General features: G+C 51.5%; 1 protein-coding gene across 3 annotated transcripts in view; it reads right to left on the bottom strand.

Moving 5' to 3' along the window:
- Prdm11 (PR/SET domain 11) overlaps positions 1 to 27,856 on the bottom strand; it is an 82,144-nt gene that overhangs the window by 44,379 nt on the left and 9,909 nt on the right. For 2 of the 3 annotated variants that reach the window (XM_085696625.2, XM_085696635.2), the window contains exons 2-4: positions 4,158 to 4,282; positions 3,731 to 3,834; positions 3,045 to 3,307 (exon numbers count right to left, since the gene is read on the bottom strand). In XM_085696625.2, the coding sequence (XP_085552751.2) occupies positions 3,045 to 3,307; positions 3,731 to 3,834; positions 4,158 to 4,282 (492 nt within the window). Of the gene's footprint in view, positions 1 to 3,044; positions 3,308 to 3,730; positions 3,835 to 4,157; positions 4,283 to 4,846; positions 5,080 to 27,856 lie in introns of those variants that run through there. The other variant, XM_048428232.3, reaches the window with a different exon arrangement.

Genomic DNA, 27,856 nt, shown 5'->3' with positions numbered 1-27,856 from the left:
CCTTCTCCAGCCCCATGTTTGCTACTCAGACATGCTGTGTGCCCCTTCCTGCACCAGGGCCTTTGCTCGCGCAAGTCCATCCATCTGATACCCCCACCAACCTGTACATTGGTGGTGTGATGGCTATTCTTGATTGTCAACTGATTACATCAGGGATTAACTAAAATCAAAATATGGAAGGGAACACCTGTGAGGGATTTTTGTTTAATTTGTCGTGGGAAAACATAGCTTTTTCCAGATCTTTGAGGTGTGAAAACTCACCTCTAATCTGGGCTACACCTTCTGTTGGAAGCCAATATAAGGACATGGAAGTAGTGCTCTTTTCCTGCTTGTCCTTGCCTTGCTAGCAAGTCTGTTTTTTAACTGGCATTAGAGCTACTTCTTCAGGGTTCCGATGTATACTGAAGAACAGTTGAGACATCCAGCTTCATGGATGGATAGATGGATGGATGGATGGATGGATGAATTGGTGGGTGGGTGGATGGATGGATAGAAGGGTGGGTGGGTGGATGGATGGATAGATAGGTGGATAAATAGATGATGGATGGATGGATGGATAGGTGTATAGATAGATGATGAATGGATGGATGGATGGATGGATATATAGATGATATATGGATGAATAGATGGATAGATGGATGGATAGATGGATGGATAGATGGATGGATGGATAGATAGATGATAGATGGATAGATGGATGGATGGTTAGGTGGATGGATGGATGGATGGATAGATAGATAGGTGGATAGAGAGATGACGGATGGATGGATGGGTGGATGGATGGATAGATGATATATGGATGAAGAGATGGATGGATGGTTAGGTGGATGGATGGATGGATGGATAGATAGGTGGATAGATAGATGACGGATGGATGGATGGGTGGATGGGTGGATGGATGGATAGATGATATATGGATGAAGAGATGGATGGATGATTAGGTGGATGGATGGATAGATAGATAGGTGGATAAATAGATGACGGATGGATGGATGGATGGGTGGATGGGTAGATGGATGGATAGAGGAATAAATGGATAGATAGGTGGATAGATGGTGGATAAATGGTAGATGGATGGGTGGATGGATGGATGGGTGGATGGATGGATAGAGATAATCATCCTATAAATTCTATTACTCTGGAGAACCATAACACAGGTGACTGTGCTCTTCCTTCAACCCCAGTTTACTGTCAGGACACCTCCTCTGACCTCTGGTCACATGGGTTCCCCTGGTTCTTTACTTTCTCCCAGCTTTTTATCTCACCAACACCTGCCAGTAGTTTTATGTGTATTTTTATTATTTTTTGGCTAGTTCCATCTCCTGCCTATGCAGGCAGGATTCACATCTAAACTGTACTGACACAGGGCCTGTGCACTCAGGTAGAGGCACAGATGTGGCATGAATGACCCTGCTGCTTTCCTCTACCATCCTATGCCCCACCCCCACCGCCTGCCTCTCCTCCCATGAGCAGTCCAAGGAACCCCTCCTCATGATTTTGAAAGCCCCTACTCCTCACTTTGGCACTCTGCCCATCGCACGAACCTCAGGGCTCTCTCTCCCTCTTGAGTCTCAGATTCGCCCACCTCCAGACCTCAATCCATCACTGTTCTCAGCTGGCATGGACCCTCTCCCCAGCCTCCTCCGAGACCAAGACTTCCTGTGCCACAGCCTGACCTGGCCACACCACTGCTTGGCCACCTCACCAGCTTCCCTCAGTCCTCAGGCTTGGGAAATGTATCATAAACCACCCCTGCCATCTCCCGGCTAACCTCCACTGCCACCACAGCCGTCTTCTTCACCATCTCTTGAGTGCACAGAACCAAGTTCTAGCTCCCTTCCGAGACCACTGTGACTCATTCTCCAAGCCTCAGACTGAAAACACCCAGCCAGGCTGTGTTAGTTGGGGTTTCTATTCCCCTGACCACCTCTTATAAAGAAAGCATTTAACTGGGGCTGGCTTACAGCTTCAGAGGGTTAGTTTATTAGCATGCTGAGAAGCACGGTAACATGCAGACAGACATGCTGCTGGAGAAGGAGCTGAGAGTTCTGCATCTTGATCCCCAGGCAACAGGAGACCACGCCACACAGGGAGCCCAGGAGACCTCAAAGGGTCTCCACAGTGACACACCTCCTCCAACAAAGCCACACCTCCTAGTATTGCCACTCCCTATGGGCCAAGCATTCAAGCACATTAGTCTATGGGGGCCATTCCTACTCAAACCAACAGCAGTAATATCAAGCAATGACGACTGCCTTAGTGACTTAGCAATGACAGCAATTACACCCCCAAGAACGGTGCGAAGCCAGTGAGAACCTTCACCAGCAGCTCGCCTTAGTCTTGAGTCACCAAACAGGCCCAGAGAAGAAAGTGGCACATTCAAAGCCATTAGACAGTAAACAGCAAAGCTTGCTGACATTCCCAGTGCAGGTTCCAGGTACCACAAGCACAGTGTGCCAAAGTGTGCTGTGCTCCCTCTTGGGCGGCAAGAACCAATTAGTTGAACAAATAATAGGCTTGTTCAATGCCTATCTTCTCAAAAGACCATTTGTTCCCAAGCATGGGAACCACGTCGGTCTTGTGGAGACCTTCCCTCCAATACCTGGCATGCCCATTTTCTGAGCCAAATACCATGTTCTGTGGCCCTGCAGTCCTCAGCTACAAACCTTCCCCTTTGAAGAAGCGGTTGGCTGAGGTCTTTGTAAATACTACTGAACGGACAGCTGGATGTGTGCGCGTGCACACACCTGCGCACGCACACCTGCACAGGCATACCCAGGCGCACATACACACATGAGGATACTTGGGAAAATCAGCCTTAAGTTCTACCTGGTGATGACTAATCTGCTTGCGGCTGAAGTGAGATCCCTTAGCATGGCCCTTGGACACCAAAGGACACATGGCTGGGACAAGAGAATAGCAAGACCCATCATCCACAAGCCATAGGTAACCACAGTTGTGCATGCATAAATTATCCCCTGCTGGTTTCTCTCAAAGTCCCTTATCAACCTCTCCCAAGGAATAATAGCACAGGGGACACTCACCAGCCATGAGAAGAAGCCAGCTGACTTGTCCTGGGTAGAGATCTGCCCCTCATAGGGGCCAAAGATGTGGCCCTTGGGGACGACCTCGTTTATACACCGCACATCGCTCTCCCCACCAGCTTCCTTTACCACCTCCATGCCCTGTGGGATGGTGAGGGCTGCCCGATCTGGGATGCCCACAGGCACTGGCGTGTCAGACACAAACACGGGGGGACCGTGGTTCGGGCACTCATCCACGAAGTACTCTTGGCAGGACTCACAGACTGGAGGGATGTGAAGAAGAGGGACAGTTCAGTGATGGTGTGACAGACTCCACACAGTGGCTGGGGAATTCCTAGGGGCCACATGAGCAATAAACACACCGCACGTGGATCAGACCTTCCAGCCCTAGACCTGCCCAGCCAGCAGCAGGCCAGGGCCATTGGCAGCAATAACCTATGATCCTCCCTGGGGGGTGAAGGACATGCTGCCAATGTCAAGGCTTTTGTCTCAAGTAAAATATGGCTGTGGGGCCACGGGCCTGAGCTGGAATTGCACATCTGTGGGCTTTAAGACCTAAGAGAGGCTGAACCCTGTGTGCCTGGTTCAGAGCCTCTCACCGGAGCTCGGGCACAGTATTCCCAAGCCAGTGGCACATGGAGCACGTGGAGAAAGAAGGAGCTGCCCAGAGCCTCCACTCCACTTACACCAGAAGTCCACTTGCTGGAAGCCTTTGGTCACGAAGAGTTCACGCTTCCCCTTCAGCTTCTTGGGTTCAACTTCCACAGAAGAGGGCTCCGGTCTCCTAGAGCTGGCCAGGGCAAGGGTCCACAGAAGAAAAGCAAAGAAGCCATCAGAGACAGCCCAGGGGGAAGACAGGCTGGACACCTGTCCAGGAGGCAGGGGGGTTGCAGATGGGCAAAGAACTCCAACATGCTGGTCATTTGCTGCAGAAGTGGTGGAGCATGTGAATTCCTGCGAGCTGGGCCCTGGGAAACTCTGCCCAAGTTCTAACTCCTGCTCACCTCTGACCCCAGGAGCTACCCAGTAAGGAAGGTGGCCATTCCCTGGGTCCCCAACCAATCCAGTCCAGCCACCCCCTCCCAGCCTCAAGTCACCGCCCACAGGCCTCACCAGGGCTGGCCATACTCCTGGTCCTGGAGTGGTGAGCAGACCTCTGTCTTCACTACTGTCACCATGTCCCCTACAGCAGCCTTGGTGTGGGCCAAGCACTCCTTCATGTTCTCAGTCATTCTGTCCTGGGGACAGGCAGGGGAGGCCGAACCAGCACGGGAAGAAGATCAAAGAGACAGGGGAAGAAGGGTGAGTGGCTAGGAGGGAGAACAGGGGTCCCTAGGAGTCTGGTTACCCTCCCTGCCATCCCCAGAGGAAGCGCTTGAGAACTCAGACAACAAAAACAGCTGTAGCCTGGCCAAGAGGAAATGCCATTTCTATCCCGGGCTGGTCCTGGGGACGACTGGAGCCACCAGCCCCATGGGGTCAGGGCCCAGGGGTAGCTCAGGCCAGGAGGCAGGCCTGGGAAGCACAGCCTGGATACTAAGTTCGAAGGACACAAGGGACCCCCAAGAACCTGACAAACTCTGCCAAGGGGGGACCGAGGGAGTGGAAAGCTGAACCGAGCTCTGCATGGCTGGCTGTGAGGCCCCGAGTGAGGGGCTGCCAGGAGGAAGAAGCCAGGCCCCTTGGGCAGCTCCTAGCAGGTACGGGCAGGGCTGGGGAGCTGGTTGCGTGCCAGCCAGGGCTAGCCCTGACTCCAAGCCCACCCCTCTCTCCAGGGGGGAGTGTCCCCAGAGCATGCTTACCGCCCTCACCACAGAACCCGGCTGCAGCCCCTCCCCACGGTCCTCATGCCAGACCCCCGGACACTCTTCTTCGGCGGGCTGTGCTCGGCCTTGGGACCGTGCTGGGCCCCGGGACTGGGCGAGCAGAGTGTGTGTGTGACTCACTCCCCGGGGCCCCCGCTGGCCACACCCCTGCTCCTCGGCTCACCAGCCCCCTGCTCCCCACCGGGGGCCCCAAAGCCCGAGGCGGCGGGAGGGGTGGGGGAGCCGCACGGCCTGCCCCTCCTGCGAGCCGGGACGCGGGGGGCGCGCGCAGGGGACAGGGTTCCCTGCCCTCAGCCCGAGGGCCGCCGTTCGGCCGTGAGTGTGGTTCACCGGGAAAGTGTGCGCGGGGGCGGCGCCCCGGCCGTCACCCACCTTCGCGGCGGGGCGCCTCGGTCCGGCCCGCCCCCCGCCCGCCCGGCAGCCCGGCATTCCTTGCGGGGGCATGTGGCTTCTTGCCGGCCCCGGGGGCACGCAGTTGGCTGGCAGCCGGGAGGGGCGCGGGGCGCGCAGGACAAGAGCAGCGGGAGGGGGCGGCCGCCGAGGGGGACAGTCCCGGGCTCACGCGCGGAAGGTCGCGCGCGGGCCGCAACAGCCTCCGCAGCGCCACCGCCGACACCCACCTCGGCCACCGCAGCCCACGCCCTGCGCCACCTGCACCGCCCGGGGTGCGAGCGCGCGTTTTGCTCCACCTCCGGGTCCAGGCTACGGTTTCCCAGCCACCCGCGGAGAAAAGGGGTGCCAAGGGCTGGAAGCTGAGAAGGGACTGTCCCAAGGTCAGGCAGGCTGACCGGGCTGCAGTTGCACGGGTAGGAGTCCCACAGGCCCTTCGTCTGGAAGCAGCCTAAACTCCAGAGAAACTCCAGAGTTAAAGTCTCTAGAACACGTTGTGCAGCCATGGGGCAGGTGTTAGGGGCTAAACTTTTGCCCTTTGACACTCCGCTATGTTCAAGTCCTAAATCCTACTGTGACTTTTTGGAGAGGACACAGACTGGATGAGGTGTTGCCTGTGTGGATACAGCAGGAAGGTCCCATCTGCAAGGTAGAGATCCCTCGTCCCAGTGAAACTGAATAGGTGCACCTTGACCTTTGACCTCTCAACCTTCAGAACTACGGGATTGAAGCCAGGCAGTAATGTCTGTGGTACTTGGCCAAGGCTGCCAAACTGGATGATGATGAGGATTGTCTGACTTCTCTGCATTCCCATTTCTCTTAGTAAATCTATTTATTTAATTTAATCTGGAGTGGGGTCATGCCTCGAACACATGTGTGGAGGTCAGAGGAAAACTTGTAGGAGTCGATGATAGATTCCATCACAGATATGGCAGACGACAGGGACAAATAGCTTTAGGGGACGCTACAATTCCAGGAGAGAAAACGGATGAGGAGCTGCAAGTAGTGACGCACGCCTTTAATCCCAGTACTCAGGAGGCAGAGGACGGAGGAGCACTGTGAGTTCGAGATCAGCCTGGACTACTTAGAGAGTTCCAGGACACCCAGGGCTACATAGTGAGACCCTAACACAAAAAACAAACAAACAAGAACAACAGAAAGGAAGGAAAGAAGGGAGAGAGGGAGGGAGGAAGAAAAGCAAGCTGATCAGGAACATAACCGGGCAACCCCAACAAGGGCAGCTTAGAATAGTCTCCACTATTGAATTTCTCTTTTTAGCCAATCACTGACAAACTCTAGAGCTTTCTGAGAACACACAGCCTAGGATCATTTTGCACAGTGCTCCCTTGCTCTGGCTCCTAGGGACCTAGGTGTGTCCCTGCCCGTTTCCTCACTGCCCACTGACCCTAGGAATGCCTCCACTAGTCTTGGTCGTATCTGATAATAGCTGTCTTATGTGTAATGGCCTCTAGCTAGTTCCCTGTAAAGGGCAGTCTTTACAAATGGCTTCACAGGCTCTGTGGCTTGTCATTGCCTTCCTAACACCTGTAACAGGTGCCAGAAAAAATATGCTAGGAAATGTGTGGAGGCTGGGAAAACATACACCAGGGATTAGGGCAAGAACCTAAAGGGGACAGGGGACTCCCATTCCCAGGGAGTCTGTGGGGCATGGGAGTGGACCTCCTTTAATTCTGCACCCTAGTCTCAGCCTTACCCCCACCCCAGGCAGGATTCACATCTGCCAAACAAATTAATGATCAAATGACCCAGGTCAAAATGCACAGCCTTCTGTGTCCTAGCTGCCCCACAGACACTCAGCTCAAGAGATTTCAAGGAAAGTTTGCGGAGGTTTTTGTTGTTGTTGTTGTTTTTGATTCTACTTCCCCATGCAGCCAGACAAGAGGTGGTAAGGGAGGTGACAAGGCTGGCACTGAGGGGCTGGGGCAGTGAGAGGCATAGCTGAATCAGATTCGTGAGCCTGGGAGCCCAGTCCTTGCGGTAAGTCCTGAAGTATGAGCACTCGAGACTGTCATTGTTTCCTTCTACTGGGCATGCGCCCCAGGATGTCCACACAAAGCCATAGACTCACTTAGAACATCCTGAGATTTTCCTTCCTTATTAAGAATTTTGTAGGGATTGGAGAGATGACTTAGCAGTTAACAGCACCTGTTGCTCTTCCAGAGGACCCAGGTTTGATTCCAGCACTCGGCAGCTCATAACCATTTGTAGCTTCAGTTGCAGGGAATCCAGTGCCCTCTGATGGCCTCCATGGGCGCCAGGCATTCATTTGGTACACAGACATACATGCATGCAAAACACACATGCACATAAAATAAAAATAAATATATCATTTAGAAAGCATTTTATGGATTTTAGTTGTGTCAGAGACAGAGAGGGAGGGAGAAGGAGAGTGAGAAGGAGGGAGGGAGGGAGGGAAGGAGGGAGGGAGGGAGAGAGGCTGTACATGTGAGTGTAGGTACCCAGGGAGACTAGAAGAGATTGTGGGATCTCCCTGGAGCTGGAATTGCTATGAAAGTTCAGTGTGATCCATCTCTCCAGCCCGTTTTTTGTTTGTTTGTTTGTTTGAACTGATTTGCAAGGCTCTGGAGTGTGAATTTTGTAGAAGACAAACATCAGTAGCAACATCAAGAGGCTGGACATGCCTGCAATTTAAGCCTTAAGAAGTCTTCGTAGACCAGCCATATCGGGATAATCATAACTGCCAGGGCATCCCACGAGGAAGTAATGGGGTACAGACTGAGGGGAGGCCTTGGGAAGAGTCTAGGAGCACTTTATAGGGGCTTGTTTCGCTGGGGTTCAGAGGTGAAGGCAGGGGTCAGGTGCAGAGGGAAAGGGACACAGTGACCACGTAGGACAAGAGGTACACAGACAGGCCAACTGCAATGGCCATCAGACAGCGTCCTCACCTCCCAATAGAGAGGTCTGTGACCTTTGCTTGCATGCATGCATGGGACCTCACATAGTCTTACAGAATTACACCCAGGTTAGATGTCACTGTCTGAGATGCTCGGCCAAAAGTGTTTCAGACCTGGGAGTGTACCAACACTGGAATGCTGGCATACTCCTTACCAGAGCCCAATGCTCCAAACTTTGATCATTTGTTGGATGTGTCAGGTTTTGATTTACGTTGCATTTGGGATTTTCAGACTAGGAATACTCACCTTGTACAAAATAGGATGGCTAGGAAACAGAGTGTCAGATCTCAGGTTCCGGGTGTCAGAGATGACAAGAACGTCCTATGTCTACCATGCTCTCCCATGGGCACCCATGAGACACCAATTATAATAATCTACTGTTAGATGCTTAGTGATGGAGCATCCATTCAGCTCTGAGCTCCCTGGTAAACAAACGAAAAAGGGTGCCCGTTCTCATTACCTTACATCTACTTATTGGCTATTATCTCCATTCTTGGAAAAGCCCAGCAGCCTAGAGGCCATGATCAAGCCTCACTTGTATGAATGCTGCACATTTAAGCCCTGAAGTGGGCCACAGGCACCTTTACTTTGAAATAAACTCTGTCTCAGATGAAGGCTTATCGGGACAGGGGTGAGAATAAGATTGACTAAGTGAACCTACACTTGGAGAGAGAGCACAGGCTATGACCTTCACCAGGTCCTTCATATTAGTCTCCGCAGGCACCGGAAGGCACAGACCGGGTGGAGCGCTAAAAGCCATTTCTGCATATTGCTCTGGCCTCCTTGCCCAAGCACAGGGCATGCTCACAGAGCACTCCAAGCTGCTGGCACTGCTCCCTGCAGCCTGGCTCCTTGGAGTCTGCTCTTACAGAGATTAAGCCTGGTGCAACCCTCAGCAATGAGATGCAAACCCAAGAGGAGGGGGCGAGAGTGGCCAGAGGCCTGCAGCTCGTTTTCACCTCTGGCAGAGAGCCAGGATCCCAGAGTGCCTGGCAGCCAGGGGGCTGGAGCATCAGGCTTCCTTCACGCCTGGCACCATGAGAACCTGCAGTTCTATTGGCTATTCACCCTGCATCTTCCGATGTCCCCTTGAATAACAAAAGGACTTAAGGTCAGACATATACCTGGGCTAGGGATCCCGAGCCTTGGGGGCTTGGGATAGTTGAGCCATAAATTGAGATTTTCTTCCTGAAAAGATCTGATTAAGGGTTCTCCTTTTTGATGTTATTTTGTGGGGAGTTAAATTTTTATTTTACTTTATTAATTTATGTGTAAGTATTTGACCTGCATGAAGATGTGCATACCACATGTGTGTAGTGCTCATGAAAGCCAGGGGGAGGTGTCAGATCCTCTGGGATTGAAGTTACAGGAGACTGAGAGCCACCGTGTGGGTGCTGAGACTTGAACTCTGGTCCTCTGCAAGAGCAACAAGTACTCTTAACTGTTGAGTCAACTCTCCAACCGAAGTTGTTTGATTTTTGAGACAGGGTTTTACTACGTGGTCTAGCTGCACTGACACTTGCTCTGTAAAGCGAGCAGGCCTCAAACCTGTGGCAATCCTCTGGATGCCATCTCCCACGCACTGGTGTGCGCACTCACAACACATTAACGAAGGATGGTAAATAGTGGACCAAAGGAGCAGGAATGGAGACATTTTGGAATTATTAAAGAGTTAAATTAAAGATTTTATATTTATGTGTGGAATATTTCATTTATTTATCCTGGAGCTGGAGTTACAGACAGTTGTGGGTCACCTGATGTGGGTCCTGGGAACGACACTTGGATACTCTGTAAGAGAAGCTGGTACTCTTAACCCCTGAACCATCTCTCCAGTCCCTGAGTAGTTATCTGTGGGGAGAATGATTACTATTCCTTGAATTTACATGTGACATAAGCCTGCAAATGCAGGCAGCTGCTCAATTGCAAAAGGCAATTTTTAAGACCTATTTATCTGAGAGAGAGAGAGAGAGAGAGAGAGAGAGAGAGAGAGAGAGAGACTAAGCCAGGTGTGGTAGACTATACCTTTAATCCCAGCCAGCACTGGGCAGGCAGAGGTACCACAGAGGATCTCTGTGAGTTCTAGGCCAGTCTGATCTACATAGTGAGTTCTAGGCCAGCCTGATCTACATGGTGAGTTCTAGGCCAACCTGGTCTACATAGTGAGTTCCAGGACAGTCAGAGCTGCAGTGAGACCTGTCCCAAAAAACTAGCAGTCAAACAAAGAGTCTGGCTGTGTAGCACGGGTTAGCTTCCAACTTAACAATCCTGTCTCTGTGTGCCAGGATTACTAGAGAATACCACTCACTATAAGATAAATTTATTAAAAGATACTACTGAATTCATGGAAGCATTTTTATTAAAGACAAGGTCTCTCTACATAGTCCTGGCTGTCCTGAAATTTGCTGTGTAAATCAGGCTGGTCTCAAACTCAGAGATCCTCCTGCCTCTGCCTCTCGAGTGCTAGGATTAAAGGCGTGTGCCACCACACCTGGCTAAATTCATGGAAGTCTTAACACCAGCATACCTTCTGCCACTGCTACCAGCACAGCCATGCCCAGGCTGTGTAACTCTGACAAATGACAAATGGCTGATTCTCCACACGTTTCTGTTTCACAGGTCAGGCTTACAAACTAATGTTTAGCCCATGATAATCTCTTTATTAGCATTAGCTGTTCTTTAAATGTTAGTATCATTTAAGAGTATAATGAACTGGGTAAATCCAGCTATTTGGGAGGTTAATAAGAAAATCATGAGTTCAAAGAAACATAGTAAGTTCGTGTGTGTGTGTGTGTGTGTGTGTGTGTGTGTGTGTGTGTGTAAGTCGGACATTAAAAGAAAGTTGGTGAAATTTTTCTGATGTTTAAAAATGGGGTTGAGTTCTGCCCCTTGCCAACTGCCTCAGGCAGGAGAGGGGGCCCTGGTGATAGGTGCAGGAGAATGGATGGGCTGACCAACTCATCTACTACCCAGGCCCAGATCCAGGGCTTTAAGTTGACCCAACCCAACATCTACCCCATCTTAGAAATATTAGAGCATGTGAAGCAGCCAATCCTGCAGAACCAAAGTTATAGGATCTCCATGACACAGGGCAACGACAGGATATCCGAGAGTTGTTCCGGTGGGGCTCCAGTATCCACAGTGTAGCAGAAGCCAGCGCCCGCGACCTGGCTCAGTGACTCATTGCACTTGAAGCAAAACTGCACAAAAGGGTGACACAGCACAGCTACCATGGCAAGATTTTTTTTAATTCTTATTTTTTTTGTTTTCTTTGGGGGGAGGTTGCAAGGGTGGAGGGCAGATATGGGGGGTCAGGGAATTGAGTGGGATTGGGTGCGTGATGTGAAATTCACAAAAAATCAATAAAAAGTTTAAAAAATAATTCAAAATTTCTTTATATTAGCTTACAAAGCAAAAAAAAATGGGTTGGGCTGGGGATATAGGTGAGAGGTAGACCATTTGTCAATCATGGGTGAGGGCCTAACACTTGTTATCTTTAGCACTTGGGGGAGGGGCTTCCCAGAAGTTACTACACCCAACAGAAAAACACTTCTCATCAGTCTATAATGATGCTCCGCCCAATAGAAAAGTAATGAACAATTTGTAAAAGAAGTGACAAACGGCTAAAATGCTCAATGGAAAAGTCTAAAAGCTTGTTAACACTCTGGCTCTGGGTGTCCGAGATGACAAGTGTGCGGCTCCCATACTCTCTGATGTAGCACCCATGGCAGACATTACTAATCGATCAGGGTTCTCTTCCCTTTTTGACTTGAACTTGGTCTCTGATCAGCATCTTTCTCGGTACTAGACAACCCTTTCTGGTATCATGTCTCCATTAGTAAACTGACAAAAATCTTAAAATCTTAGTGATACTGAGGATTGCCACGAGTTAGGAGAAATAGCTGCTCAAATATTATGGGTTGGAGTATGATGTGAAGCAGCATTCCCAGATGGTGTTCAGCAGCCCGAAGACCAGCTCTCTGCACGAGAAATCCCTATCTAGGGATCCAGCACACGTGAACCTGCAGACCTATTCTCTACACTGTAATCCACGATAGCAAAAACACAGAAGTGATTTAAACCTCCAAGATGGGCTGGAACACTGGACGGCAGTTAACAATCCTGCTGGGCAATTACTGACATGGAAAACATGTTCTACATGTGAAAGGAAAATCGAAATTACTACTAAGTGGGAAAGGTCACTGGGGAACAAGTACGTATTGTACGACTGCCACCATGTGACATTCTGAGGGGACAGTAATATGGAGGAAGGGACGATGTGTCAGCACACTTGACTTTCATAGATGCAGGTCAACATCCAGTCACCCGTTGTGTGAACCATAGAACACCAGTACCAAGGAGGGAACTCTCTCTCACGCTAGCTGTGGACTTCAGCGATGATGTCACTGTGAGGTCATCGACTGAAACAAGCAAGCACGCGCGCCCTTGTGGTGGACAAGGAGACATATGGGAACTCTATACTTTCCACTCAGTTTTTGGGGTGAGTCTAAAACTCTGTGGAGTGGGAAATGAGTCCAGGAGCAATATGAAAAGATACGAAGTAATCCCATCTGAAGATCTGGAAACGGACTTGAATTTGACCTCAGCATAAAGAAGAGGAGCAAGAGAAAGAGAAAGAAGAGGAGGAGAAAAAAAGATGAGGAAGAGGGGGAGGGATGGCAAGAGGGGGGGAAAGAAGGAAGGGGGACAAACCTTTATAGCAGTGGTTCTCACCGTCCTAATGCGGCCACCCTTAACACAGCCCCTCGTTTTGTGGTGACCCCAACCATAGTTGCTACTTCATGACTGTAATTTTGCTACTATAACGAATCATAATGTAACTAACTGATAGACAAGATATCTGATCTCTGGCCCTAAAAAGGGGTCAGGACCCACAGGTTGAGAACCGCTGCTTTAAAGAAATTCATCCCATTTATCAATAGACTTTTAGATTCAACCCTAGGCTGGCAAAAAAAAAAAAATCCAGATTAGAAGCTGAGCACAAAAGAGATGCTCGGCATATGCTTGGTGGACGCGGGATCCACACTAATGGAGCAATGTGGGCTGGTATTTCCCCCATGAAGCATTCCTGGCTTTATTTTATGAGCCGACTTCGAAAGATTTGCCTGCTTGCTGTAACCATTCCCTCCCATCACACTGCTGTGTGCCAAGCAGATCAACGCTGGTTAGCTGTAAGCATCCTAAGGAGACCTTGAAGGACCGTGTGCACACTCACTCTGCCCTGCTTCCTCCCGGAGTGCACGCTGTTCACTGAGTTTGCCTGGTTTTTTTTGGGGGGCGGAGTGTGTTGAGATAAGTCTACCTTGAATTCACAACCCTCCTGCCTCGGTCTCCTGAAAGCTGAGGTGACAATCATATGCCAGTGTATGAAATAAAATCAATTAGTGAATAGAATACCACATAGAAGGAGAGGTATCTAACCATGGCCACATGTGCACTATGGCTGAATCATAACACTGAGAAGAGCAACTAGATACCCAGAGAGATTTATAGAAAGTTAAGAAACTAAACAACTAGATACAGCTTTGGTGTAGAGCAGTTATGGTTTTAACTTGATAACTAGATACAGTTCTGGTGTGAAGCAGCTATGGTTGAACTTGATAACCAGATACGGCTGTGGTGTGAAGCAGCTATGGTTGAACTTGATAACTAGATACAGCTGTGGTGCAAAGCAGTTATGGTTGAACTTGATAAATAGACAGCTGTGGTGTGAAGCAGCTATGGTTGAGCTTGATAACTAGATGCAGCTGTGGTGTGAATCAGCTATGGTTGAACTTGATAACTAGACAGCTGTGGTGTGAAGCAGCTATGGTTGAGCTTGATAACTAAATGCAGCTGTGGTGTGAATCAGCTATGGTTGAACTTGATAACTAGACAGCTGTGGTGTGAAGCAGCTATGGTTGAGCTTGATAACCAGATACAGCTGTGGTGTGAAGCAGCTATGGTTGAACTTGATAACTAGATACAGCTGTGGTGCAAAGCAGTTATGGTTGAACTTGATAACTAGACAGCTGTGGTGTGAAGCAGCTATGGTTGAGCTTGATAACTAGATGCAGCTGTGGTGTGAATCAGCTATGGTTGAACTTGATAACTAGACAGCTGTGGTGTGAAGCAGCTATGGTTGAGCTTGATAACTAGATGCAGCTGTGGTGTGAATCAGCTATGGTTGAACTTGATAACTAGACAGCTGTGGTGTGAAGCAGCTATGGTTGAACTTGATAACCAGATACGGCTGTGGTGTGAAGCAGCTATGGTTGAACTTGATAACTAGATGTAGCTGTGGTGTGAAGCAGCTATGGTTGAACTTGCAATGCCCCTGAGGCCAGCACCCTCACAGGCTCATGGCTTTGGACAGTTAGTCCCTAGGTAGTGGCACTGTTCGGAGAAAGTGTGGAGCTTTTCGCAGTGTAGGAGAAAGCCTAAAGCCAGAGGCTTACCCGTTCCCACTGAGGGCTCTCTGCACATGGTCTGTCACTGAGATGTGAGCAGGATTCACTCCAGCTGCCATAGATGGAGCACCAGCCGCCATACCTTCCCCAATATCATGGCCTATATCCCTTGAACCATGAGCCAAAAGATAGCCTTCTTCCTTCCAATTGCCTCTGTCAGGCATGCAGTTGCATCTACGTGAAGAGTAGGTGGTACAAAGGTTAAGTTCAGAGCTGTGCTTGGAACCACCCAAAATAGGCTAAAATCGGGCTCCATTTCTTGGCTTGGGTGCTGGTTCCATGGGTATGTCGTAGAAAGATCTTAGGCCATGCTTTTGTAAGATGTATATTTTTGTGTGTGTGAACTAATATGTTAATAAGAACAGAGCCAAAATATCTGCAGGGGCCCCAAGGCAAAAAAAGAAAGAAAGAAAGAAACGAACCCACTGACAGCTGTGGAACTGAGCTCGGGCCAGATGCAGGCTTCCTCCAAGGAGCATCGGTGGAGCACAGCTGGGTGGGTCTGGTAGGACACTGTGGTCCTTCCAGGGTGGTCCCTCCTGCAGAACTTCTAAAATGTACTACATGTACTGCTCAGCTGGTAGGAATTGGAGAGGCAGAGATTGAAGCAAGAACTGGAGAAGGTGGCTCAGATTGGCATCGTGTGTGTGTGTGTGTGTGTGTGTGTGTGTGTGTGTGTGTGAGAGAGAGAGAGAGAGAGAGAGAGAGAGAGAGAGAGAGAGAGAGAGAGTGCTTGCTTCCCACTGTGCTTGATGCTCAGGTGTCACACCCCCTTCAGGAGCCTCTGGCCCATGTCAACCAATGGTACAACCCTATGGTCTCCCCAGTGACTGTGACTGAACATGGAGCCTGGCCTTTTTATTTTCTTTCTTTCTTTCTTTTTTAATGATTTACTTATTTTTATTTCACGTTCATTGATGTTCTGCCTGCATGTGTATCTGTGTGAGGGTGTCAGATGCCTTGGAGCTGGAATTACAGAGTTGTAAGCCGCTATGTGGGTGCTGGGAACTGAACCCATGTTCTTTGGAAGAGCAGCAGTGTTCTTACCTACTGAGCCATCTCGCCAGTCAGTTCTCCAATTGTGCTTGTTTTTCAAGACAAGTTTCTCTGTGTAGCCTTGGCTGTCCTAGAATTTGCTCTGTAGATCAGGCTGGCCTCTGCTTCCTGAGTGCTGGGATTAAAGGTGTGAGCCATCACTGCCAACCAGAGCCTGGCCTTAGGACTATCACCATACAGGACATTCCCCTCGGCAGCAGACTCCGACCCACTGTGGGGTCAAAGGGAATGAAAGGTGTTTATTTTGTGACTTTGGTGAGAAAGATCACAGCCACCGTTGCTAAGACAGCCAAGCCCTAAAGACTTCACAGGACACATTCTTTCCATAAAGCCAGTTGTCCGAGCAGAAGGACATGGGTATAAGAAGAAACATCTCTGGCCCTGTCCTTGGTTTCTGGCACACTCTCAAACTAGAATGTCTCCTGTTATTCATAAGAAGCCCTTTTGCCAGCACCTGAGTTTCTGCTAATGAAGTGACTGTGGGGACTCCAGAGAGCTCCAGGGTGGGGCTGGTCTCCCAAAAGCCCAAGTCTCAGCCTCATCCACTGTCCTCTGCGAGAGGACTAAGGTGTGATTCTGTGGGGCACTGAATACTGAGACCAGAACCAGATATTAATAAACTTTAAGATGGGCGGGGGAGGAGTGGGCTGTCCAGCGAGTGAAGTGTTTGCTGTGTGAGCACAAGGACCTGAGTTTAGCTCCCAGCACCACATACAACCTGGGCATGAGGCCATGTGCCTCTGATGCCAGTGTTGTAGGCACAGAGGGGACAGACAGCTCCTGGGGGCTTGCTGGCTACCCAGTCTAGCTGAAATACTGAAACCCTGCTCAAAAAATAAGGTGAAGAGAAACAGAGGAAGACACCAGAAGTCAGCCTCCAGCCTTCACATGTGTTTGCTAGTGTGTGGGCATGTGTATACTGAGCACAGCACACTACACACACACACACACACACACACACACACACACACACACACAGCCTTAGTTCAGAGACCTGTCAGACTAGTGAACACACTGGGGTTCACTAGCTGGGGTGACGTACAGAAAGGGCTCAGAAGCTCCTTGGCCTCCCACACCCCATCCCCTATGCAGCCCTTCCACCTGCAGTGTCTGTGCTGGGCCCTTCCTATAAGCCAGGAATGGTGGGAAACACCATTTCCTGAGTCCCGCGAGCCAACCCAGCAGATGATGGAAATGGAGAAAGGGGCCTGGAGCCTCTGCTATGCGGACAGAGGTGAGAATCCTTAGTACCAGAACTGGGACTCTGAGGTGACTCTCCCACTGAGTCCTAGTCCTATGGGAACTGGGCCAAGACTGGAAGCCAGCGTCAGAGGTGGGTGGACAAGTGGACACAACTGAGGCTGGAGGTTCAGAGAGCTGGCTGATGCTGGACACAGTCGAGAAGGGAGTTCAATGGGCATGGCCAGGGTGCCTGTCAGCACGTCAGAAAGTCAGCCACTCTGCATTTCCTGGAAGTCTGCTTTACTCTCTCCAGCCTGTCCAGACAAGGCTTCTGTTCTGAGCAGCTGTCGGCCATCCTTGCCTCGCCCTGCCCCACTGCAGTATGGGGCCTCTCTGGATAGGCTTGCTCCCGATGGCTCCAGCACTCACCTGGGCCTCGTACACCATCTCCTGCTCTGCTGCATCCTCTCTCTTGGGAGTTAGTACCGAGCCCTCTGTGGGGAGGGCGGTTCTGGGGCCTTACAAGATGCACAGAAGCTGGATATGTGCCTCACACCTGTAATCCAGACCTTGAACTCAACGACAGCCTCCTCTACATAGTGAGATCTGATCTCACAAAACGAAAATGTCCAACTCCTGCCCCACAGTCAAGGAGAATCTGTCACATGGGGCCCCTTAGGACACTGTCCCATTTCCTGAAACCTTGTCCCTCGTGGTTCTCCCATTACCCCTACCACAGCTCCAAGTCCCGCCACCCTATGCAGGGGCCTTTGCATTTGCTGTTCTCGATGCAGAGTTCTCTCCGGTAGATTCTCATGACTTGCCCAGCCCTCCAGGCTTCGACTGATGTCAAATCTCTGGGCATCCTCTGTGCAACAGCAGCGCCCTTTGCTCCTCCCCTCCTGCCCGCCGGACTGTCTATAGACCGCATCCTCGTCCAGCTTGCACAGTATTTATTTATAAGAATGGTCCTGGTCTCTCCAGCTAGAACAGAGACTCCAGGAAGAGAAGATCTTATCTATTCTGTCTCTTGCCGTGTCCTCTGCAGCCAGAACAGCCTGGTGCAGAGTGGACCCACAACAGACGTGCGGATGCATGATCTCCTCCATGGTGACAGTAGGAGCTGAGTAAGAAACAGAATGGCTGGTGAGAGGTGCTTGTTGTGTGGCTGGGGGAGGGCCTGAACCTCCCTAGGTCTGTGGTACACGCAGCCTCTACCTGACAAGGTTGTTATACAAAATATATGTGGAGCTCAGTGAGGAAAGATCCTTGTTGCCAAGCCTGGTGAGTGCAATCCCACACAGCGGAAGGAGTGGACTGACTTCTTAAAGTTATCTTCTGACCTCCACATGCACCATGGCACACGTGCACCTGTACACATATGGCACACGTGCATCCACACACATATACACACATGCACCATGGCACATGTGCATCCACACACACATACACACATGCACCATGGCACACGTGTACCCACACACATATACACACATCACCATGACACATGTGCATCCACACACATAGACACACATACACCATGGCACATGTGCACCCACACATATACATGCACCATGGCACATGTGCAACCACACACAGACATGCACCATGTCACATGTGCACCCACACACAGACACGCACCATGGCACGCATGAACCCCCACACAAATACACACATGCACCATGGCACATGTGCACCTGCACACATATGCACAATGCACCATGGCGCATGTGTACCCAAACACACACATGCACCATGGCACATGTGCACCTGAACACATATACACATAGGCACCATGGCACATTTGCATCCACACATATATACACACATGCATCATGGCACATGTGCACCCACACACATACATGCACCATGGCACAGGTGCACCCACACACATATACACACATGCATCATGGCACATGTGCACCTGCACACATATACACACATGCCCCTCCCATTTGAGTGTATCTTCAGTTACACAATAGCATTCTGTGGTAGTACACACAGAATGTGTGTGGTACTTAAATGTATTCTTACGTACTCATGATTCAGAGCAATGACAGTTGCCAGTAGTAGATGAGTACCCAGGGAGGAGGTGCTTCTCAATCTATTTGAGACCAGAATACATTCTTAATTGAAAACAGAGCAGCAATGCCCAGAAATTATTAACTGAGGTTGGGTGACAACTACATAGAAATTCTTATCCATTCTTTGATATGTAATAAAAGTATTTGTTAATACTAAGAGTTTTAAAAACAGGGAAATTGAGAGATGGGTCAGTGGTTAAGAGCACTGACTGATCTTCCAAAGGACCCAAGTTCTACATGGCAGCTCACAACTGTCTGTAACTCCAGTTCCAGGGGACCCAACACCCTCACACAGATATACATGCAGGCAAAAACACCAACGTATTTGAAATAAAAATAAATTTTCAAAGAGAGTTTTAAAAATAAATCCCAGGCTTCTCCTCCATGACTATCCCAGAATGCTAGCAACACATGGGGGAGAGGAAGTAGCGGGGGCTCTCCCCACCCACTCTATAGAGGAGAGTCCTGGTGTCCCAATAAATTCCCCAAGACTCCAGGGCTCCAGAGTCCTAAATATGGGCCATCCAGGGCCCATTAAAAGCTGAGAAGTCAGCAGGATGAAAGGAGTGAGGGTGCCTGGGCTGCCTGTCTAGGGCCCAGGAAAGCTACAGTCACTGATGGCAAAGAGAAGGTGGGCCAGGACTGGACATGGGGGCTCTCTGGAGGATAAGCAATGGCTTCCCACATAGACCACTAACTTGCTTGTGATGAGCAAGTGCTAGAGCCACACCATGGCCTCTGGTCTCATCAACTCTTCCCCACACACTGCTAATGAGGAGTCCCACTTCTGAGCAAGGGACTCTGTAAGTCATATTAGTTCCTTCACAGGGCAGTGCTGAAACTGAAACCCTGGCTAACAGTGAGCTCTCAAACATGCTCCTGCCACCTGCACACTGTGGGAGAAGAAAGGTACAGTTACATGCAGACCACTGGAGGCCCAGCTTTGCCTACACCTCCCCAGTCTCCTCCTGTGTGCAGCCCAGCCATCCTTGCAGCTCTCACTGGCTCCGCCCTCGCTGCTCTCATTGGCTCTGCCCTTGCTGCTCACTGGCTCCGCCCTCGCTGCTCACTGGCGCTCTGTCCTCACCTCTCTCACTGGCTCCGTCCTCGCTGTGTCCCCTCCACCCCCATCACTGGCTCTGTTCCTGCTGCTCTCACTGGCTCTGTCCACGTCGCTGCCCCCCCCACTGGCTCCGCCCTCACCGCTCTCACTGGCTCCGCCCTCGCTGTTTTCACTGGCTCTGTCCTCGCCATTCTCATTGGCTCCGTATTTATTCCCACGGCCTGAAATCTTACTATTAACACCTCCAAGTGCGTCTCCATCCTCTTTCCCAAAGGATGAACCCACAGCTCTCAAGTGTTGGCATTGCATGGAGCTTGCCGGTAAAAACAGAAGCATAGGCTCCACCCCAACTTCCTGAGCCAAAGTCTGCCTAACATGACTTGTTCAGGAGATTGTACAAGTGCATGCTCAAGATGGGGGAGGGTTCCCATCTGAGTTCTGGGCATCCTTGTAACTTCTCCATTGAGCATCTCTGGCTGGAAGGACTTCCTGTCCTCTGACTCCAAAACCATTTCTGCCACTGGTCACATAGTAATAAGGTAGGTCAAGGGGACTCCGAGCATACACGTGCTGGCTTCCTGAAGACAGGCTTCTTTGTGTTCTGTGAAAGATGCGGAGCCCTCAGTCCTCAGTTCATCCCCTACACAGCAACCCACTGTATGCAGGTCTGCTGCCTCACCTCATCCTCCCATGCGATTTGAGAGCAGGGAGACTAGTCTACCATGCAGGTGATCACTTGAGCTGCTTGTGGAAAAAACAAACAAACAAACAAAAAAAACTGTTCTGATCCTTTGTACTTTAGTACTGACACAGTGTGCTTGGGCTTACTCCCATGATCGTGTGTGTGTGTGTGTGTGTGTGTGTGTGTGTGTGTGTGTGTGTGTCTGTACATACGTATGTACGTACTGAGCAAGCACTTTTCCGTGTACGTGGAAAGGCTCATGCACAAGTCCGTGTGCTGACGGAGATCATGACTTTGAGGGAGGCAGAGATCCTGCCTTTCATAGGCACCTACTGTATACATGCTCTCACTCCTCACCGTGCCCTTCCTTACAGATGATGGGACAGGAGCTCTGCTTCAAAAGGAGGAAAAGCAGTGTGAGCTACTGAAGCTCACAGATAAAGGAGACCAACGTCGGGTAAGATGCCTGAGTATGCGTGGTCACTAACACTGATGACTGTCTGTCACACACCTGTGGGGCAAACTGGGGGTCGTTGGGCTGCTCTGGTGAGCTGACAGGCTTAGAAGGAAGAGGCTCTGCTGAGCTGTAACACTGCCAGAAAGGTGACCTTCCTCACAGGCGTCCAGGAAGGAGGTGGAAGGAGGAAGCTCTAATATGTCAGTGCCCTGGCCTGGTGTCTTCCAAACCCAGTGGAGGGCGCCCATTCATTCCTTCTTGACCTGTGCTCCTGCGGTACCGATACTGAAGGCCAGCACTATATTACATGCTGGGAACAAGGTTCCCATCCTCATGGCTCAGCAACCATGCCTGTGGACAGGACTCGCCCTGTCTCTTCTCCAGTTTGGTGTGCAATTGTTGAGACCAACCAATGAGAGCCTGGATCTGCATACTGGATCAGCAATACCCAATGGTTGGTGCAAGGAAGGGTAGGAGGCCCGCAGTGGAGTTTCAGAGGATGCAGAACAGAGGTGCCTGCTGCCAGGCTTGTGCTCCACCCCCACACCACCCCAGCAGCTGCCTATAAATGGAGTCAGCACAGAAGAAAGCCAAGAAGGCTGGACAGAGCCCTGAAGACATTGTGTGAGTCACTGGATCCAACGGTGCCGGAAGCTCTCAGGACCCTCTTGGACCTTGAGCAGAGCCAAGGTTGCACTTCATGCAACATTCCATGGTTGCACAACAGCTGAGTTTCTGGCAGGTTGTATCTCATAAAGTCCATGACCTTGGAGGCAGTTTTCCTTTGCTTTTCTGATAGAAGTTCAGAGAGGTTAAGTGGCTTGAACAAAGCTGCACAGCAGTTGTGTGGAGTCTAATCGGCCCAAAGCCCACTTACCCTCTTACCACTGTTTCCAGGTGGCAATCTTGTAAGACAGGGATCCTGCGCAGGGAAGACAGGGGTTACCTGAGAGGTCCTACAAGGTAATTACCATGGAACCGGCTCCACCCTGAGGCGACAAGAAGGAAGTGTAGGTGGAAAACTGGCAGCTGCTGCGGCTTTCTCGACTTTTATTTCTGCCATAGGAAAGTGTGGACAGTCAGCTTCTCCACAGTCACACTGGGCATGCGGCTCCACATGGTGGTGGTATGTTGGGGGTAAGTGGGAGCCCTGCTCAGATGGGTCAGCGCGGCTGCCCAGCCCCAAAGGCAGTCGACCTCCTGTGTCTCCTGTGCGAGACACCTGAGCTGGTGACCTGTGTGGCAGCTCCAGATGATGACTCGGGAATTGTCCAGCCTGCCAGCTCATCTTCCTTTGGACCGCTCCCCCACACTGAACCCTGCAACGCTGAGGTGAAGCCGATGCAAGCGCTTGCTCCCAGAGTGCAGGAGAAGCAGCCAGATCCCTGCAAGAAGCAGCTCAGACAGAAACTGGGAGGGCAGGTGCCAGGGAGAGCCCTGGTGTGATCACAGTGAGCCTCCCACTGTCCCCTTATGAAATGAAAAGACACAGTCAAGCTGGGCTGCTGTGAGCCTGACCTCTTCTTCTTGGGCACTGAGCCTCAGTTTACCTGTCTGTACGTGAGGCAGTGGGGCTTGGTTTCCTGTAGCACTCATTTGCATTCTGTCACCACAGCGGAGGGAAAAACCGACCTTAAGCCAACTCCACCACTGGACCAGCAGGCGACAAACATCTTCCTGCCAATCTACTCTATCACAGAGGCCAAAACAGACTGTGGTGAAGCCGCTGTATTCCACCCCGGGGATCCACTGCAGCTCATTTACACCAAATCATGATTGCCAATGGCACCCCGCATGGACGCGGCACTCCACCGCAGCTGGCACGCCGCATGGACGCGGCACTCCACCGCAGCTGGCACCCCGCATGGACGCGGCACTCCACCGCAGCTGGCACCCCGCATGGACGCGGCACTCCACCACAGCTGGCACCCACATGGACATGGCACTCCACTGCAGCTGTACCCCGCATGGACGCGGCACTCCACTGCAGCTGGCACCCGCATGGACGCGGCACTCCACCGCAGCTGGCACCCACATGGACATGGCACTCCACTGCAGCTGCACCCCGCATGGACGCGGCACTCCACTGCAGCTGGCACCCGCATGGACGCGGCACTCCACCGCAGCTGGCACCCCACATGGACACGGCACTCCACCGCAGCTGGCACCCCGCATGGACATGGCACTCCACCGCAGCTGCACCCCGCATGGACACGGCACTCCACTGCAGCTGGCACCCGCATGGACGCGGCACTCCACCGCAGCTGGCACCCGCATGGACGCGGCACTCCACCGCAGCTGGCACCCAGCACCCAACCTGCAGAGCCCTTCCCATGTTTCTCACAGGTTCCCAGATGAGAAATGAATCACGAAAATCAAAAAGATAAAATTAGCCCACCCTGCCAAGGGGTAATTTATGCAAGGACCAGCCCCAGGAGGGAGGACTTACGCAGGCTTGGGGTTGGCAGAGGGTAGCCTGGCCATCTGGAGCCCCTGTCTCCGGACTCGTCTATTTTTGCCCTCCGCTTCCTGGGCTGCTGGCACCGACTCTAGAGCTTTAAGTCCCTTCTTGTCCCCTCCCTGGCAGCAGACCTGCAGCAAATGGACGCATGCCTGGGTTCCTGCTGGGTACCTATCCTTCCATCTTACTGCCTTCATTCCATGGGCGAGGAAAATAAGTCTCAGAGAGGCTGCTTGGGCAACTACAGAGAAGTAACAAAACTGCATTTGAAGCCAGACCCCTCCTTCCATAGGTTGTAATGCTTTCCCACACTTGGCACTTCTGGTCTCCAGTCCTCAGGTGAGTGAGACAGGAGGACACCGGCAACCCCCCCCCCCCCATGCCTACTATGTGTTTTCCAGTTTCAGGCTCTGGAACCCAGGCCCTATTCTATCCACTGGCAAGGTGGTGGTTCTTCCTAACCCAGAGCAAGGGGCTCACAGAGACAACAGCAAGCGTGAGTACCACTGCAGAGATCCTGCTGCTGGGCTTTGTGCAGAGGGCAAATCTGGGTGGAAGTGGGGGACTCCCTGCATGCAGGGTCACTTACAAGCCCAGCAGAGACCCTGCTCTAGTTTTCACTGAGGTAGCTGTTCCTATCTGTGGGACCCATGAGGAACACAGGAGCTGCTGGAGGGAGGTTCATGCAGACCGGTGAAGCAGGTAAGTTACCTCTCCTTCTTGAGCCTCATTAGCCCAGGTGGGCTCATGGGTGGCAGGGAAGGGGAGAGCATTGTAGGCTAGGTAGAGGAGACCGTAGAGTTCAATGGTAACTCAAGTGTCTTGCATGAAGGTGGACACTTTCCAGAGGAAGCCAACACCAGTACCGGTAATACTCCACAGCCACCCATGCAGAGAGAATGCACTTCCATCCCTGGGGGCTGGCAGCTGAGCTGCTGTGTGGACAGCTGGGAGGGGCACCGCCTACTCCCTAGGATGTGGTTCAAATCAGCTCAGCTGCCGGTCTCCAGTCTCCGGGAGTGAGCACAGCTGCCATGGCCAGGGCCCTGGGTACAGAGCTTCCCAGCTATACTGTGTGGGCCTCTTCTCACCAAAACTGGTGTGCCAAGAGGCCAAGCGGGGACTCAAAGCCCCCAGTCCTCAGTGCCTCCCATGAAGGCCCTTATTCCAGTCAGATAGGTCCCCTGCTTATGTAGCTCATGGGTATGGGGCTAGACAGGTACATCTTAACTCTAGCACTTGGGAGGCTGGGGCAGGAGGATCCCTATGAGTTTAAGGCCAATCTGGGCTACACGGTGAGGCCATCTCCCCATGCCTCAGCTTCCCCAGCTGTACATGGGAGCTAACAATGGCAGCCACCTCGGGTTATTCTGAGGATGGAGTTAAGATGCATCATGAGGTACTTAGTGGCACCTAGCTCAGGTAAGCTCTCAGTACACACGAGAGATGTGAGACTGGACCGCTGTGCAAATCCCTCTAACATGCTCATGACCTTCATTTCAAGCGAGGTCAGGCCAGCACCTTCAGAGTAAGGCAACAGCAGAAGAGCAGGAGCCAGCAGCCAGGACAGAGGGACTGGCAGGTGCCTTGCCGCCACCAGCACCACCAACCCCTTGCTGTTTCAGAGATGTGTTCTCCCCAGTGGAACACGGGACCAAGGGTGGCTGTTCTCTGCTTCCCTGGGAGTCCCCACTGTTGTCACAGCTCCCTTCCCAGAAGACAGGTCCCAGAGTTCTCTCTCTAAGAGGACAGAGGGACCTTGGAGTAGTGGTTCTTCAGCTGGCCACTTCAACTACCAGGAGGGAATGTGGCTTGGTGCTGGGGAGGACTGGGCCAGGGCCAGCCACACACTCCTCTGCTTTTGGAATGTAATCCCTGCTGTCTGCACTCTCTGACCACACATCACTGCCCAGAAAGCCAAGGCCAAGCGGGCTGCCCGCCTGGGTAACCACTGCCAAAATGATCACATTGGGTGGCCTTGTGAGAAAGAGGTGGATGGTCAGCCAGATGGCATGGGTACCACTCCAGCTCCGCCAGTGGCCAACCATGTGGGTGGCGTTGAGAATGTCATTTAGGAATCTGTAAAATAACTTGGTTTCTCCACCTGAGCAATGGCCACAGCCAGGGGACCTGTTTGGCTGGGCAAGCTGGTCAGGAGCCAGGTGGGGCACGCAGGTGCTCTGCCTTTGGCAAGGCTGCAGGTGAAGCCAGATGTCGTTCTCCCAGCACCAAAGTGGAACCAGGAGAATGATGTGCCCCAGAGACCGAGGCAAACCCTTGCCTGGGCCAACATGGCTCTAAGACACCCAGTTCCCAGGGGACAGTCTGGCCCCAAGCTGCTTTCTTCTCCTGCCCACCCGCAATTCAACAGAGATCAAATCCACATCCACAACGGACCCATTGAAAAATCGGCCAGTGTGTCCAAGGTGTGGGGTTACATTAGGTACTATGCTCCTGGCCACCTCCTCAGAGCAAATGACCAGTTCAGCCTCTTTCTCTGCAGGCCCCTATCCAGAACCTTCCTGGCCAAGCAGGGTAGAAATGTGATCACCCAGTGCATTCCCAGGCAGCTGTGTCCTCTGGGACACTGCTGACCGGGGATGGGAGGCGTCACGATGGCGAGAGCCAACCCAGTCTGCCCACCAGGGACACAGGCTCAGCAACCGTGAGGTGATGACGCGCTAAGGCAAAGGCAGAACTCTATGACAGGGACACGGCCAGGCACCTACCCTTCGCCTGGCCAGCCCTTTCCCCTTAAGGTTGCTCGGTGACGTGAGAGCTGTTATTTCTGGTTCGTAGTGGGTAAGGCCAAGCCACAGATCTGGAAACGGTGGCTCTGGGGGAGCCAGGTCAGAATCCCAAGGACGGTGCAGATGGTGTCCCAGGGCTTGCTGGCCAGCCCGTCCAGCCAAATTAATGAGTTCCAGGGTTGGTAAGCTGGAGACCGTAGCAGTCACAGGTGACGCGTGACTGAGGAAGACATCTGACTCTGAGCTCTCGTCTCTGCAAGCACAGCACATGTATACACACACCCGACATTCACACACAGAGGCACACACACTACACAAAAGCCGGATTTTGTAGGTAGAATGTTAAGTGAGGGTTACTGAACCCAGGACTCAGTACCGCAGTACTCAGACAACTATCGCTGTCTATGTGCTGAATGCTATGCATCTGTGTACAGAAAGAAGGCTGGAGGGCTCCGGCAGCCACTAGCTAGGCTGGTAGGGTCTGGAATGTTGTGGCTGCTAAAGAAAGCCTTGTTTGTCAACACCCCACTTTCACAGTAAATATGTGCAGTTCATTTATTTATTATTTATTTCACAGTAAATATAAACAGTAAATATGTATGTTCTTTATAGGATTAAAGCTCAGCACAACAAGATTTAAAAGACATAAAGATCTGCCTTGGAAAACAGTTACCAGGCCCCTTGAGCGATACAGTCACCCACAATAGGGATGGAGCATCAGAAAAAATTCTAATACCCATGTACACAGGTGGACCGGAGTCTCTGCAGAGCCTGGTTAGGAAAATGGGAGCCAAGACCAAGGTCTGTCTACCCACACATAGGGTCATTAGGGAGAAGCGCTGTACACATTAGATCCTAGGAAGGGGAGGCAATGTGTGTCCACTTGTGATTCAAACAGTCAGAGGTGAACAGCTTGGCTATCAAGAGCAGCCTTCTCCTGCCTGCACTACCCAGCTTCCTCGGGGACCTCCAGCTCCTGACCGGCTTCTGGGGTGCTTCAGGGTAAAGGGTGCATCTGGGAGGACCCTGCATGGAGGTGAAGCTCAGAAGGGAAAGAGGAGAAAGCAGGTACACATACCAAGTGTTCATGGGACCAAATACCCAACTGTGACACTGTACCCAGGCAAGAGCCCCGACTGCCCAGTGAACCCTAACTCCAAACAGGTTGAACCTGGCAGCCCCAGCTAAACCCTAAGTTGGGATCACGTAACAATCAAATGCTAATGACATCACTACGGCAAGTCAGCTCCTGTGTGGAGAGAAGAGCCAGGAGGAATAGATGAGTCTCCACACACAACCCTACCAACATCATTGTCCCTTTGGGAGCCTCAGTCAATCCATCTGTCAGTTGGGCCAGTGATGGCTGGCTGTGGGTAAGATGAGCTAATGATGCCTTTTTGTGATAAACAATGGCTCCATTAACATAGTAGGTCACAGCCACACTCCGGGTGCACCTAA

This window comes from Myodes glareolus, chromosome 10, assembly GCF_982192425.1.
Source record: "Myodes glareolus chromosome 10, mMyoGla1.1, whole genome shotgun sequence".
Lineage (NCBI taxonomy): Eukaryota > Metazoa > Chordata > Mammalia > Rodentia > Cricetidae > Myodes > Myodes glareolus.
The sequence above is the reverse complement of the archived record's forward strand: the minus strand, read 5'-3'. Positions and strand labels throughout refer to the sequence as shown.